A 14,510-nucleotide genomic window follows, 5' to 3' on the forward strand; every position below is an offset into this window, starting at 1 on the left:
TACCGTCACCCCGGGGGTTAGAGTTCCACTTGTGAATGGGAGACACAGACATTCAGACCATTGCAACATCCCTGAGGCTTATCTGCCAGGGTGGGGGCCGACAGGAAACACGCAAAGCAGCCGGGCACTGTAGCACATGCCTGTAGTCCCAGGTACTGAGGAGGCTGAGGCAGGAGGATCACAAGTTTGAAGTCATCCTGAGCAACTTAGTGAGACCTCATCTTAAAATAAAAGTTTTAAAAAAGGGGCTGAGGGCTAGAGTGTTTGCTGATCATATGCAAAACCTGGGTTCAGTCCCCAGCAGCACAAAATCTAAAGGGAAAAAAAGTACTATGAAGAGTTTGAGTAGTACCAAGCACCAGGAGGAAGATGTGCCAAGTCCTGTGAGAGACAGACAAGGTGAGGGGCAGGGGTCAGGGGCTTGAGCAGGGGACTCGGCCAGGCTGGGACCAGAGGGTGGAGCAGCATGAGCAGATCTCAGGCCACAGTGCTCCAGGTTGGGAACAGGAGGCAGCAGGTGGACCTTGGGAAGGAGATTGGATCCTTTTCCAAAAGCACTGGGAAGTCCTGTTACTTGGAACAATCTGCTCTAGTCCTAGCACCCAAACTTATATTGGTCAGCCCATTTAACGATGGCCCCTGCCTCTAACCCAGTGTATTAGTTAGCTTTCATCACTGTGACCACTTCATGAGGAAAGGTCTGTTTTGGCTCATGGTTCCAGAGGTTTCAGTATGTGGTCAGCTGGCTCTGTAGCTTTGGGCCTGAGGTGAGGTAAGACATCATGGTGGAAGGGTGTAGTGGACAAAAGATACTCAGCTCATGGCAGCAATGAAGCAGAGACAGAGGAAGGGTGGGGACAAGAGATGCCCTCCCAGAGCATGCCCCCAGTGACCTCTTCCTCCCAGTAATGCCATCACAGTGTGACTCTATCAATGGATTAATCCACTGATGAGGCCAGGCTCCCACAACCGATCACTTCCCCAAAGCCCCACCTCTGAGTGTTGCTGCAGGCCTTCACCACGGAGACTTTCGAGGACATTCCAGATCCAAAGTAGAACACTGGGCCTTTCCTTAGGCCGGGAAGGATGCAGTGGACCAGGGTGGGGTGGAACAGGGGCAAGTGTTTTCTGCCACATATTCCTCGGGTCCCCGCCTCCTTCCCTCCCTGTGCCCCGTCTAGACTGCTCTGAGCAGGGGAGTAGATGGCCCTCAGTCGTGCAGGTGTGCACGCGGAGGAAAGATCAGAAAACGCGCGCCTAGGCGGTGCAGCCGGCTGGGCTTCCGGACCTGCCGGGCGCTGTCCAAATGCTGATCCTCAGGGCGGTGCGCGGACGTCGTGCAGGTGGCTGCGCCGCTCCCTCTCCTGGCTTGTGAGTCCTCCAAAGGCAGAAGTCCCAGGTGTGTTCCAAGCCCTGTCGGCCTCCCCACAGGCACGGTCTCTCGGAGGCGGAGCTGAAGGACGTCCTGTCCTTGGACGACGAGGTGCTGCAGGTGGTGTACCGGGACTGGACGCCCCCCAGCAAGGAGCTGCTGCGCTTCCCGCCCCTGCTGTGGGTGCGGCTTCGCAGGGACCTGGGGCACTGCTTGGCCCGGAGACCCGTGGATGGCTTCACGCTCCTGGCTATCGCCCACAGGTAGGTCCAGCAGGGCAGCAACGGCGGCGCAGTCTGGTTGGGACCCTGAAAACAAAGACTCAATGACTAGCTCCTTTTTTTTTTTTGTCATATATACTCTACCACTGAGCCACAGCCCCAGCCTCGACCAGCTCCTTCATACTCCCCATTCCCAGGGGATTCTCTCAGAATTCCAGGACCTCCACCCCAGGAACTCAACAGAACCAGCGTCCTCCTCCTCCTCCTTTTATTTTTCTTTCTGTTGTTGTTGAAGTGCTGGGGGTGGAACCCAGGCGTCCAGCATGGTAGGCAAGTGCTCTACCACTGAGGTACACCCCCCCCCTTGTTTTTTAAATCGAGATAAAACTCACATAACATACAACTCGCCATTTAAATGGCACAATTCATTGGTGTTTCCTACCCTCCCTGTGCTGGCATCCATCTCTTTCATGTCCTTCTGGATAATTTCCATCACTCCAAAAGGAGACCCCCAGAGCCAGCTACGATGGTGCACACCTGTCATCCCAGCAGCTCAGGAGGCTGAGGCAGGAGGATAGAGTTCAAAGCCAGCCTCGGCGACTTAGCAAGGCCCTAAGCAACTTAGAAAGACCCTGTCTCTAAATAAATATAAACAAGGGCTGGGGATGTGGCTCAGTGGCTACGTGCCCCTGAGTTCAATCCCTGGTATCAAAGGAAAAAGAAATGAAAACAAAAGAAGACCCCTGTCCCCACAGCAGTCACTCCCCACTCCCCTGCCCAGCCCCTGGCGTCACTGACCTGTGTCTGTCTCTCTGGATTCACCTGTTCTGGACGTTTCAGTCCCTGGAGTCACACACTGGCCTTTTGTGCCTGGCTTGTCACTCAGCGTCACGTTTTCAAGGTCCATGCATGCTGTGGCCTGGGTTAGTGCTTCCTCCCTCTTACGACGGAGTGATGTTCTGCTGCGTGGCTGGGCCACGTCCTGTCACTCCCCATCTGCTGATGGACAGCGGTTTCTTTCCACTTTTTAACCATTGTGAACGGTGCAGCAAGGAATGCGCATGTATAAGCTTTCTTTTATTTTTCTTTCTTTACTTTTATGAGACAGGGTCTTGCTGTGTTGTCCAGGCTGTCCTGACCTTGAACTCGTGGGCTCAAGCGATCCTCCTGCCTCAGCCTCCCAAGTGACAGGGACTACAGGCGTATGCCACTGTACCTGGCTGTTTGAGGTTTTGTTTGAACCCATTTTTGGTTCTTTGGGGTCCCTACCCCAAAGTGGGATTTTTGGGCCATGTGATAATTTTTTTTAACCTGCCGATGTACCCTAAGCCTCCTTCTAAAAGTAAATTCACTTAAGAGAAAACAAGACGGGCCAATGGAGGGATGAACACATACTGCGGTCACCGCCAGCACCCCGAGGGTGGGTGGGGTGGAGTGGCATTTGGAAGCCGCTTCCTGGAAGACTGGTGGCTGCCTCTGAGCTGGCTGTGCCCTCTGGGCCATCAGCCTGTGTCCCCTCTCTGCAGACAGCTGACTGAGGTGATCTGGGCGCGCTACCTGTCTGGGCCTGAGAAAGCCAAGCGGCATGGAGTTCTGGCTGACTTCTTCTCGGGTGCCTGGAGCCAGGGCACCAAGAAGCTCATCACCCTGCCCCTTGTGGGGAAGCCCCTGAACTTGGACCGTAAGGTGAGGTGCCAGGACCCCTGCTCCACCCACCGCCTCCCGGCCATGCCTGGTGGGACTCGCCTCCTTCCCCCCATCCCCACCCCCATCCTTCCCACTGGCGAAGCCCTCCTGCATTCTTCCCTCCCCTTCCCATGGAGGGTGAGGTGCTCCTCAGTCCCTGAGTATAATTTGGGGAGCAAGGAACAGCAGATGAGGGGGATACCCCCCAGGCCAACTTCCCGAAGGAGAAAATCACCGCCTTTAACAATGCCCCAAGGCCCAGCATCTCAGGGTTTAAACTCACTGCCCTCGGCTTCCTCATGAAGCCTAAAACTTCTCCCACCCATTGATCTACAGCTGGGCTTTCTATCTGCAGATTTGACCAATCACAGTTTTAAAATATTTGAAAATAAAAATTGCATCTGGGCCCACCTGGGCCATTTAGCAAAACCCTTGTCTCAAACTACATTATCTATTTATTTATGTTTGGTACCAGGGATTGAAACCAAGGGTGCTTAACCACTGAGTCACATCCCCAGCCCTTTTTATATTTTATTTAGAGACAGGGTCTCACTGAGTTGCTGAGGCTGGTTTTGAACTTGCAATCCTCCTGCTTCAGCCTCCCAAGCTGCTGAGATTACAGGTGGCCACCACGCCCAGTCCAGAATAAATCATTGAAAAAGAAGGGTTGAGGAAGTAGCTCAGAGGTAGAGTGATTCAATTTCTAGTACTGCAAAAAAAAAAAAAAAAAAAAAAAGGCATCTGTATTGACCATGTATAGATTATAGACTTTATTTTCTTGTCATTATTCCCTGAACAATTCAGAGTAACGACAGTGCACATTGCATTTGCATCCATTCGGAATTCCAAGTCGTCTGCAGATAACTCAGTCTGGGAGGATGAGTAGGTTGTGTGCTAGCTCTAGGGATTTTACATAAGGGACTTGAGCATCCGTGGATTCCAGTACCCACGGGAGTCCTGGAGCCACTCTCCCGTGGACACAGAGGGACCACTGTGTCTATTTTTCTGTCTTCTTGTCCATCTGCTTCTTGGGCATTGGATATTTTCCTCTGTGAATTCCCTGGTACAGGCTTATTTCCACTCACGAGGTCCCCAAGTGCATCAGGTCAGGCCCTTAAAAAATAATATTTGATTTCCTAGTTATCAGCGTTCTATGTGATTATTGTGAAACACACAGAGAAGCTCAAAGTGCAGATTAAAAACGGCCCAGTTCCCACATGCAGGGAGACCTGCCCCATGGATGCTCCTCCGTGCATTTCCTTCTGGTCTTTGCCCTCACGTGCCCAGGAGCATGAGGCCTGGGCATCCTTAGCCTGGGGATCATGCCCTTGTTCTTGCTTCTCTAGCATCTCAAGGCTCAACCCAAATACCCCTTCCTCCAGGGAGCCTTCCAAGATTTCACCTCTCCTCAGTTGACAGGCGCATGCGCGATACTCAGCAATGCCTTTGTTTCCTGGCACACTTTTGCAGGCAGAGTCCTACTCTGAGGCCCAGGTTGGACGCCCCCACCTTCGGGAAACCTTCCTTATTCGCTCAGGGGTGTTGCCTCCCCTGGGGCTTGGACTGCTGACCTCAGGCCCCGCCCTTTGCCCCAGCCCTGTTTGTGGGGGTGTGAGGCATCTCTGTCCCCCAGCGGGCGGCGCCTGACCTGGCCCGTGTTGGTGGAGCGGGTGCCTGAGCTTGCCTTCAGACTCCAGCCTCCTGTCCCCTCCACCAGGTGGCCCCGCAGCCGCTGTGGTTCTCGGACACGGTGGCAAACCTGCGGAAGCTGAGGGAGCTGCCCCACCACCTGCTGCACTCGGGGCGTCTGGAGGAGCTGAAGCAGGAGGTGCTGGGTAAGGCCCGCCCAGGGGACCCGCCACACGCTTGCCTTCTGGGAGGGGCAAAGGGCGGGGGCACCCCAGCCGACTCTAAAGGCGGAGGTTCTCCAAAGGGGTGCTTCTGCACTCAGGGGGCCTGACAGTGTCTGCAGGTGTCTCTGGGGTCATGGCTGCAGGGGAGGTGCTGCTCAAATCCAGTGGTAGAGACCAGGGTGCCGCTCCAGCCGGCCACTGACAGGCAGAGGGCGAGAAAGCAGCCTCAGCGTGAGCGGCCCTGATGGTCTCTGTCCACCCATCCACCCATTCAACTAGGTGTGCATGCGTCCTTCCAGCCAGCTATTCCCTCCCCCTCCTCCTCCCCCTCCTCCTTGTCCTTCTCCTTTTTTTGGGGGGTACCAGGGATTGAATCTAGAGGTGCCTAACCACTGAGCCACATCCGCAGCCCTTTTTATTTATTTCTTTTATTTAGAGATAGGATCTTGCTAAGTCACTTAGGGCCTCACTAAGTTGCTGAGGCTGGCTTTGAACTCCTGATCCTCCTGCCTCAGCCTCCTGAGCTGCTGGGATGACAGGTGTGCACCATCGTGCCTGGCCCCCTACCCATTCTTTCACTTCTATCCATCCATCTGTCTGTCTGTCTGTCTATCTATCTGGCAGTTGGGATGTAGAGCAGTAGCTGAGCATCTGCCTAGCATGGGTGAGCCCCTGAGTTTGATCCCCAGCACCAAAAAAGTTATCTATCTATCCATCTGTCTACCAGCCAGTCAGCCATCTTTATATAATGCCTATCTACCCATTCTTCTTTCTACATGTCCCTTGCTCCATCCATTCATCCACTTACCTCTATCTACCTATCCATCCATCCAACTAGCCACTCAGCCATCTCTCTATCTAACCAACCCATCCATCCATCCTTCTGTGGATGTGTGTATCTCTCCATCCATTTCCCAAGACTTCCGTCCGTCTATCTATCTGTGCTTCTGTCTCCATCTGTCTGTCCATGCATGCATCCACTCACGTATTCATTCCCGTGGCTCTGAACCAAAGGGTGTTCCGCCCCGCAGGAGACACATCTGAGGGTCACATTGGTGGCATTTGAGGGTAGAGATGCTGCAAGCTTCTGGCGGGTGGAGGCCCGGTTCTTGCTCTATAGCCTACAGTGCACAGCTCATCCGACACCCAAGAGCGACCCAGCCCCAAGTGCCAGTGCTGCTGAGCTTGGGAACCTGGGCGAAACCCAGAGGGGAGTCTGCTCTCCCAGGAGAGTGGGCCGATGGTGTGTGCTCCTCACACTCTACCCGCTTCTCCCCACAGGCAGCATGAGCTGGATTTGCTGCCGGGGCATCTCTGGGGGCATCGAGGGCCTGCTGGATGACTTTGACATGTGTGCCCCTCACATGGACTCCCCTGAGGTGGGCCTGGTCCGGGAAGCCCTCCAGCTCTGCCATCCTGCCGTGGAGCTCCGAGGCCTGGGTGAGTCTGGCTGCCCTGGCCGGGAGGGGCCTGTGGCCTCGCCTCCTGCAGCAGCGCCTGGGTTGTTGCATTAAGCCTGGGAGAACTTGGGAACAAAACCCAACGCAGCCGTGGTGCCTTCCGCCGCACCTTTCCTCTAGAAAGATCCACATAGGAAATATTTCAAGGAAAATGGAGGAAATTATGTTTGTTTGTTTTTTAGTACCAGGGATTGAATTCAGGGGCACTCGACCACTGAACCACATCCCCAGCCCTATTTTGTACTTTATTTAGAGACAGGGTCTCACTGAGTTGCTTAGGCCTCACTTTTGCTGAGGCTGGCTTTGATGTGATCCTCCTCCCTCAGCCTCCGGAGCTGCTGGGATTACAGGTGTGCACCACCTCACCCAGCCTGTCTGTTCTTAAGAAGGGAAAAAAAGAATCCCCAAGATTTTTCATTGATGAAATTCAAAACATGATAATAACCACTGGGCACAGAGATGACTTTTTTGTAACTCAGGTATACTCTTGAGAAAGAAGTGAATTATTTTGGGGGGCATAACCTCGTGCTCCATTGGGGTTCTCTGTTTCTGGTCATGGGTTGCATAGCCAGTGCATGGATCTATCAGAATTGTTCTTAACTCTGCTGAATGGGGCTGGGTCTGGACCCCAGGCTGCAGTTTTTCCAACCTTTCCCAGAGCTTGGAGAATTTCTCTTAATCTTGTTGCTCTGTCTATGATGGTGCTTTGTTCGTGTGTTTTTATTTCACTTTGAATTTAATTTAATATTGTTGGTGCTGTGATATTGAAACCAGGACCTCACACATGCTGAGCACTATTTTTAAAAATTATAGCAAGCATGGTGGTGCACCCTCGTAATCCCACCAGTTCGGGAGGCTGAGACAAGAGGATTGCGAGTTCAAAGCCAGCCTCAGCAAAAGTGAGGTCCTAAGCAACTCAGTGAGACCCTGTCTCTAAATAAAACACAAAATAGGGCTGGGGATGTGGCTCAGTGGTCGAGTGTCCCTGAGGTCAATTCCTGGTCCCAAAATAAAATAAAATAAAAATAAAAATTATAGCAGATCCATGTAGTGAATTTGACCATCGTAACCATTATGCGTGCTGTTGGTGGCATGGGGAGTACACGCTCTGCCATCCGGCCGTCTCAGGCCTCTTCTATCTTCCCCAGCTGAAACCCTGTCTCCACCAACACTGGCTCCCCAGGCTCCTCCCAGCCCCATGGCACCCAGCATGTCTCCTTCTGTCCAAGTGGCTTTGAGGACTCTGGGGCCCTCCCGCAAGGGGAATCCGACACTGTCCTTTTCTGTCTCTGAGCCGAGGGCTAGTCAGGCTGGACCAGCTTAGCTTCCGGGACGAGGCGACCTCACAGCACGGGTGTGTGACGATGGTCCACGTGCTTTTTCTGACTTGCTTCCTTGAGCCCAGTGTCCTCGAGGTTCATCCGTGTTGTAGCACGAGTCAGAATTTCCTTCCTTTTTCTGGTTGAATGACGTTCCATCCTAGGGAAATCTGCATGCTGTGTATCCATCCATCCGTCCATGAATGGGAGTCTGGCTTCCTTTGACCTTCTGGCTCTAGAGACCATGCTGACCTTGTAAAATTACAAATGCACGAACATCTCTCTGAGACCCCGCTTTCAGTTCTTCTGAGTTTGTGCCCAGAAGCAGGGTTGCTGGATGCTGGGGCGACTCTGTTTCGCCACCTCGTGTAGGGAACTTTCCTCAAGCTTATCTGACAGCAGTCGCTGACACCATGGTCTAAGTAAGCCAAACGGTCTGCACAGAGAAACTGAGGAATATTCCCTACTACCTCTCTTGTGGCCCGTGCCAGTTTAAGATCAGACTCGACCACAGCAAAACTTTCTCCCTACCCTTTGAGATTCAGAGCCTGAGGCCTGGGAATTAAACTAGCAAAAGGTGAGCAGGAGAAAAGACACAAATATTAATTGTATGCGCATGAAAGTTTCACAGAAAAGAGGGGAAAAAAAAAAACCCAAGATGTGGTTAGACCCGGGGGCTTATATACCATTTTAACAACGGGCGATAAATTGTGAAGGGGTGTGTGAAGGAAGGAGGGGTTAAAGGTGTTCAGGTCCCTATATCCACAGCTCCTCCTCGTGGTGGCCCAAGGCTGAGCAGGGGCCTGGGATTCCCTTGCAGAGCTGCTCATCTTGGTCTGCGAAGCATCCTTGAGCTGCTTGCTTCTCTCCACATGGTGCTGGAAATGACCAAGCCTGGCCAAAGCCCGGGACATCCGCAGGGTCCCTGGTTGGGATCTGCCAGTCTCAGTCCTTCCATGGCCCCTTTTGGAGCTCCACCAAATCTTCTCCTCAGTGACACTTTGTCAGTCACAGCTGAGCTTGACACCCTCCTGTCCCCTCAGCCCCTGCATTTCAGCCCCTGCCCCTGTTTCCATCTCTCTTCACTAATTTTTTTTTTTTTTTTTTTTTTGAGAGAGGATCTTGCTAAGTTGCTGAGGGCCTTGCTAAATAGCTGCATCTGGCCTCTAACTTGTGATCCTCCTGGCCCAGCCTCCCCAGCAGCTAGGGTTACAGGTGTGGCCACCACACTGGGTCTTCACTCCTCATTGTCATTGTGATTGGTTTCCTTTGGCAACACATCTGCCATACCAGACTCGGTGCCTGATGAGAGCAATGGTATCATTCGTTTGCTCACTGCCAAACTTCTGCCCCTGCCCCTTAGACCAGACCTGGCCATGAACACGGATCTTGAACCCCATGGTGTCAGTTAAAATCTTGGCTCTGCCACTCACTGAAGTCCTCTCTGTCCCTGCATTCACTTCCTAGTCCTCCATTTTCCCATATGCAAAATGGGAACGCTCACCAACCATTCCATAGGGCTTCGTGGAAGGGTCTGTGAGTCCATTCATGCAGAGCCTGTCCCTGTGGTGCCATCAGTGTTCTGTCTCTGTCACAGGAGAGTGTCAATGTTGTTGATGTGAATGACCTTGGATGAGTCCTTGCTGCACCCAGCCAGGGATTTCAACCGCTGAATAAGGCAGACTTGATCTCAAGTGTGGAAGACGCTGTCTGTGCAATTGGTCATGCCTGCCGTGTGCACCCGTGCAATGCTACTGACCACCTGCTGCTGTCCCAGCCACAGAGCCAGCTCCTACTGAGGCTGCTCCAGGGACGGCTAAAATCTGTCCTTGGCTCACATGCCACTCCCCCTCTCTTCCACGGAACAGCACGGGGAATGTCTGCAAAGAGCGACAATGTAAGAGGTGCTCCCCAGGAACTGTAAGCCTCCCTGGGCTGACTTCCTAGTTTAAGGGAAGATTTAAAAGGCCAAATCCCAGCAAGATCTTTGCAAACCCCTTGACAACCTGTGGCTCGCCCTGGACAGATGTAGGAACAAGTATCACCACCAGGGGTCACTGCGGGACAACCATGCGTTCACCCTGGACGCTCCACAAGCTGGGGCCAGGGGTCATCCATCTGAATAGCCCCAGGGCCCTTCTTTTGGATTTCTCCCTTTTGCTTCAGGGTCCAACATGACTTGGCACAGAGACATTTCTGATCTTGTGTGTGTTTCAGTAGACTTTATTTTTTTTGAGCATTTTTAGGCTTAAAGGAAAATTGAATAGAAGTTAGAGATTTCCAGTACATCCCCTGCTCTGATCTTATTATTGAAAAAGTTACCATTTTGTTAATCACAAGTTTGAGGACTATTGATTTTGAATTTTTGAAAAATGCATTAAAGTAGTATTTATCTTGATGGTTGAGTTTATTGGCTCTGCCTTAAATTTTGCACGTGCAGTAAATTCACTTCTGGTCTCAGGTCTGCCTCCATTCCACCCCACAAAACAACCAGCATGCCAAGGCCCAAGGAATTCTTGTCATTTTTCCCCAGACTCCATGGTTAGAAAGTGTCAACAACAGAATCAGAATGAACAATCTACCTTCAGCATGCCTGGTATATTAGTCTGTTTTTCATTACTATAATTAAATACTAGAGACCGGCCACTTTATAAAGAAAAAAGGTTTATCTTGGTTCACAGTTCTCGACCAAGGTTGATGGCCTTCTTGCTGGCAGAATCCTGAAGTGGTTCAGGGCATCACATGGTGAGAGACAGAAAATGTGAATATGTCTTCTGCTCTTCCTCCCTGTTTAATCATAGGCCTCTGCCCTGATGACATCATCTAATCCAAATCACTTTCCAAAGGCTTCACCTCTAAAGGACACAGTCAGGTTATGTTTTTGCTCTGTTAATACCTCACAAAGGGGATAAATTTCAACACATAAAACCTTGGGGTTGTAGCTCAGTGGTAGAGCACTCACCTAGCACATGTGAGGCCCTGGGTTCAATCCTCAGCACCACATAAAAGTAAAATAAAGGTATGGTGTCCGCCTACAACAACAACAACAAAAAAAACCCTTGGGGGACACACTCAAACCATATCCCAACCCTAGCACCTGGTCTTTGTTATTCAGGGCATTGGAATTAAACTTTTGAGGGTCAGATTTCTTCCTCTTGCTGTCTCTGTGACGTTGTGCATGTCACTTAATCTCTCTGTACCTTAATTTCCCCTTTTATAAATTTGGAATAATAATGATAGTACCTCTGTGTAGTAGGCAGAAAAAACAGCCTCCCCCAGAAGATACACTGCCCTCTAGTGGCCGCACCAGTCACTGTCACGTAGCTCCAAGCCAAGGAACAGCTGGAGTCAGCAGGCGGTGAAAGGCGGAAGGATCCTCCTTGGGGCCCACGGAGGGGGCGTTGCCATGCCAACACCCTGAGCCAGGCTTCTGGCCCCCACAACCGTGAGGGGTCCGGGCTATTGTAGGACCCCCTGGCCCTGCGGATGGTCCCCGACTTGTGACGGTTTGGTTTGACGATGGTGGGAATGTGATGTGCCTTCAGTAGAAACGGGACTTCCAACTCTGAATTCCCAGCCTTTCCTCCGGCTCCGGGGAAGCGTCCGACGCCCTGGTGAGGCCGGGCTTCAGCAGGCCCACGGTCACCAGGGGAGGGGCGGCCCTCCCCGTGGCGCTGACTTGCCTTTCGGACTTAGGGTGGGTTTCCCGAGGGTGCAGCCCATCCTAAGTGGGGGCGCCAGACCATGTGCCCTGCAGGGGAGATGATCCCTATTTCCCTCGCAGACACTCGCCGAGTCTGAGTTCTGGGTCTTTCCGAAGGCAGCCACGCACGAGGCAGATGCCCTCTTTGTTCTGGGAGCTGAGGTCTAGGGTGGTGGGGAGACCGGAGGCCCAAAGAAACAGAAGCAGAGGAAATGTCAAACTGCAGCTGAGGGCCACCCCAGGGTGGGGCGGCGCCTGGAGGGTGGCCACCTAAGGAGGAGGAGGAGGGGAGAGGGGGAGGACGCAGAGGGTGGGACGCTGCAGGCAGAGGGAGAGCACGGGCAGGGCCGAGGGGAGCCAGGTGGGGACTGGCCGCGCCCGAGGCGCTGCTCCCTGTTCTCCTGCAGCCCTGCGGGGCCAGGGCTCCCGGGCGGCGGCGCTCCTGCCGCGACCTCACCCACGGCCCCTCCCCTGCAGACAGGAGCATCCTCTACACCGAACTCCTGGCCAGACTCCTCTTCTTCGCCGCGTCTCATCCAGCGCTGGTGGGGCAGCTGTGCCAGCAAGCCCAGAGCTGGTTCCGGGTGTGCCCGCATCCTGTGCTGGTGCCCCTTACAGGATTCCTCCAGCCCCCCGGAGGACCCCTGCAGGCAGTCCTGACTGGCTGTCACAAAGGTGAGTGTCCCCAGCATAGGGACATCCCACCAGGCCCTTGCCTGGCACCTGGCAGCACATGGCAGGTGCTTGGGGCTGCTCTCCGGGCATCAGCTGCCAGTCAGGGCCCCCCTGGGTGCTGTCAGGGCGAGTCCTGGCTGTCCCCTGCTGGCTGGGCTCTCTGTCCCCCAGGGCCTGGAGATTACTAGTGTAAATGCTGCTAATGAGCCCCAGCCAGAGGGTGCCTCCAGGGTCCCCTCCCCGAGAGCGTCTGCAGTTTCCAGGCCTGTGCTGGGAAGTCTGGAAGCTAGGAGTGGATGCCTGGTGGCCCCAGGACCCCAGAATGTCAGGGGAGAAGAGAGTCTAGGGTAGCTCATTCGTTTGTCTTCCTTTCTTCTCTCCTTCCATCCATCTGTCCATCCGTCCATCCACCCATCGTCCCTGCCTCCTTCCTCCCTCCCTCCCTCCCTTCCTTCCATCCACCCACCTGCCACCCACCTGCCCCCCCTTCCCTCAGACTCCACCTCCTACCCACGTGTCCATCCGAGCCTCCACCCACCGCCCCCTCTGCCGCCTTCCCGCCGCCGGCCTGCCCTCCACCAGCCACCCTGGCGGCCAGCCCGAATGCCACCTGTGCCCTGACCCTTCCTCCGCCCGCCCCGCTGCTCATCAACGCCGGCCTCTCCGCCCCGCCTCCGTCTCCCTCCGCCCTGCCTGCTCCCGCCCGCCTGCAGCTTCTCGCTTGCTGTGACATCTATCCGCTCACGGTTCGGTTCGGAGCTGCCACCACCGCGGAGGCTCTTTCAGGACCCAGTAAAGTCGCATTCCCCAGGCACTTGGTTTCCCAAAAGGGACGTTCTGAGATGCTGAGTGGAATCGATTCCGGGCGGCGGCCCCGATTCAGGCGCTGCACCGAGGATCCGAGACTGAAGTTGGTTTAGTTGGGAAAGGCTGTGCGTTCGTTAGGATACAGGTTCAGATGTGACAGAGAGCAAAATAACAGTGACTTAAATAAAATAGGATTTCATTCCTCTCTCCTGAAATAGTTTAAGCGTAAACAAAGATAAAATGGTGTCCCCAGGGCCTTGGGAACTCAGACTCTTCCAATCTGGATGCTCTGCCATTTTCAATGTGAGACTTGTTGGCACAAGGTGGCTGCTGGAGCTCTTTCCATCACGATGGTATTCCAGTCAGTGGAACGGGGGAAGGTGAAGCAGATGTCAAGCCTCTTCCTTTGAAGAGAATGACCTAAAGGCAGAACTTATCATTTCTGCTTCTATCTTATTGACTAGCACTTGGACATTTCTGACTTTCAGGCCTGGGCAGCTACCTAGATTCTTTTATCAGCACCTGGCAATGTTCCAGGCCCCAGCTTAGGGTCAAGCTTACTGGGAAAAGCCCACAGCTGGCTGCATCACAGGGCCGACAAGGCACCCTAACATTTGGGGATCCTATAACGATCTCGGGTGTTGAGCAGCATTCCTGATCTCCGCTCCCCAGATGCCAAGAGCACCTTTGTTCTCAGTGGTGACATGACCCACTGTCCCCTGGGGCACAGATCACCCGTGGATGAGAGCCTCCAAGGACAGCTGTGGCTCGGTCCTTTCTCCCACCTAATAGCAACACGACTGCCACCGCAAGCCCCTCGCGCGGGCGTCTGACAACGGTGGCTGCAGAGTCCTGCCCTGCGCCTCCCCGCTGTGCGACTTGCACGAGGGCCTGAATCCGTCTGTGCCCCAGTTTTCTTATCTGTGAGGTGGGGGCTCTCTAGCGGATCCCCTGTGTGGTCACCTGGACATGGCACAGAGGCCACCACTGTCATTTTTGCATGGCTGCAGGTATCACCTCCATGGCATGGAGCCTGGAAGAGAAGCTGCTGGTGGTTGGCACCCAGGATGGCATTGTGTCCGTGTGGGACATGGAGGAGCAGCAGGTGATCCACATGCTAACAGGACACACTGGTGAGGCTCAGCAAAGGGGCAGGTTATGGTCAGTACCTTCCTCGTGTCCCACAGCGATCTCCCCACAGGTCCACTTCGGGCCTTATTTCCTATATTGGTTAGCTAGAGTTGCATAATGAATCTTTGCAATGCACACTCAGAGGATCAATATTTAGAAATTTTGCAATATCATGATATATTGGTATTTCATGTTGCATTTTTGTGAAGTTAACCATCATTTTCAAATGTTATTGTCTACCAGCAGTATTTCTGTAAAAATCCTGTTTCTTTGTTCAAATTGT

The 14,510-nt window shown here is 53.4% G+C and overlaps 1 protein-coding gene across 8 annotated transcripts in view; it reads left to right on the top strand.

Moving 5' to 3' along the window:
• The window catches only part of NWD1 (NACHT and WD repeat domain containing 1), a 67,119-nt gene that overhangs the window by 31,018 nt on the left and 21,591 nt on the right, over positions 1-14,510 (top strand). For all 8 annotated transcript variants that reach the window (XM_079114746.1, XM_079114750.1, XM_079114747.1 and 5 more), the window contains 6 exons: positions 1,432-1,635; positions 3,120-3,279; positions 4,997-5,114; positions 6,414-6,572; positions 12,092-12,289; positions 14,107-14,229. In XM_079114746.1, coding sequence (XP_078970872.1) covers positions 1,432-1,635; positions 3,120-3,279; positions 4,997-5,114; positions 6,414-6,572; positions 12,092-12,289; positions 14,107-14,229 — 962 coding nt within the window. The remainder of the gene's footprint in view (positions 1-1,431; positions 1,636-3,119; positions 3,280-4,996; positions 5,115-6,413; positions 6,573-12,091; positions 12,290-14,106; positions 14,230-14,510) is intronic.

Source organism: Sciurus vulgaris (assembly GCF_902686455.1).
Source record: "Sciurus vulgaris genome assembly, chromosome: 16".
NCBI lineage: Eukaryota > Metazoa > Chordata > Mammalia > Rodentia > Sciuridae > Sciurus > Sciurus vulgaris.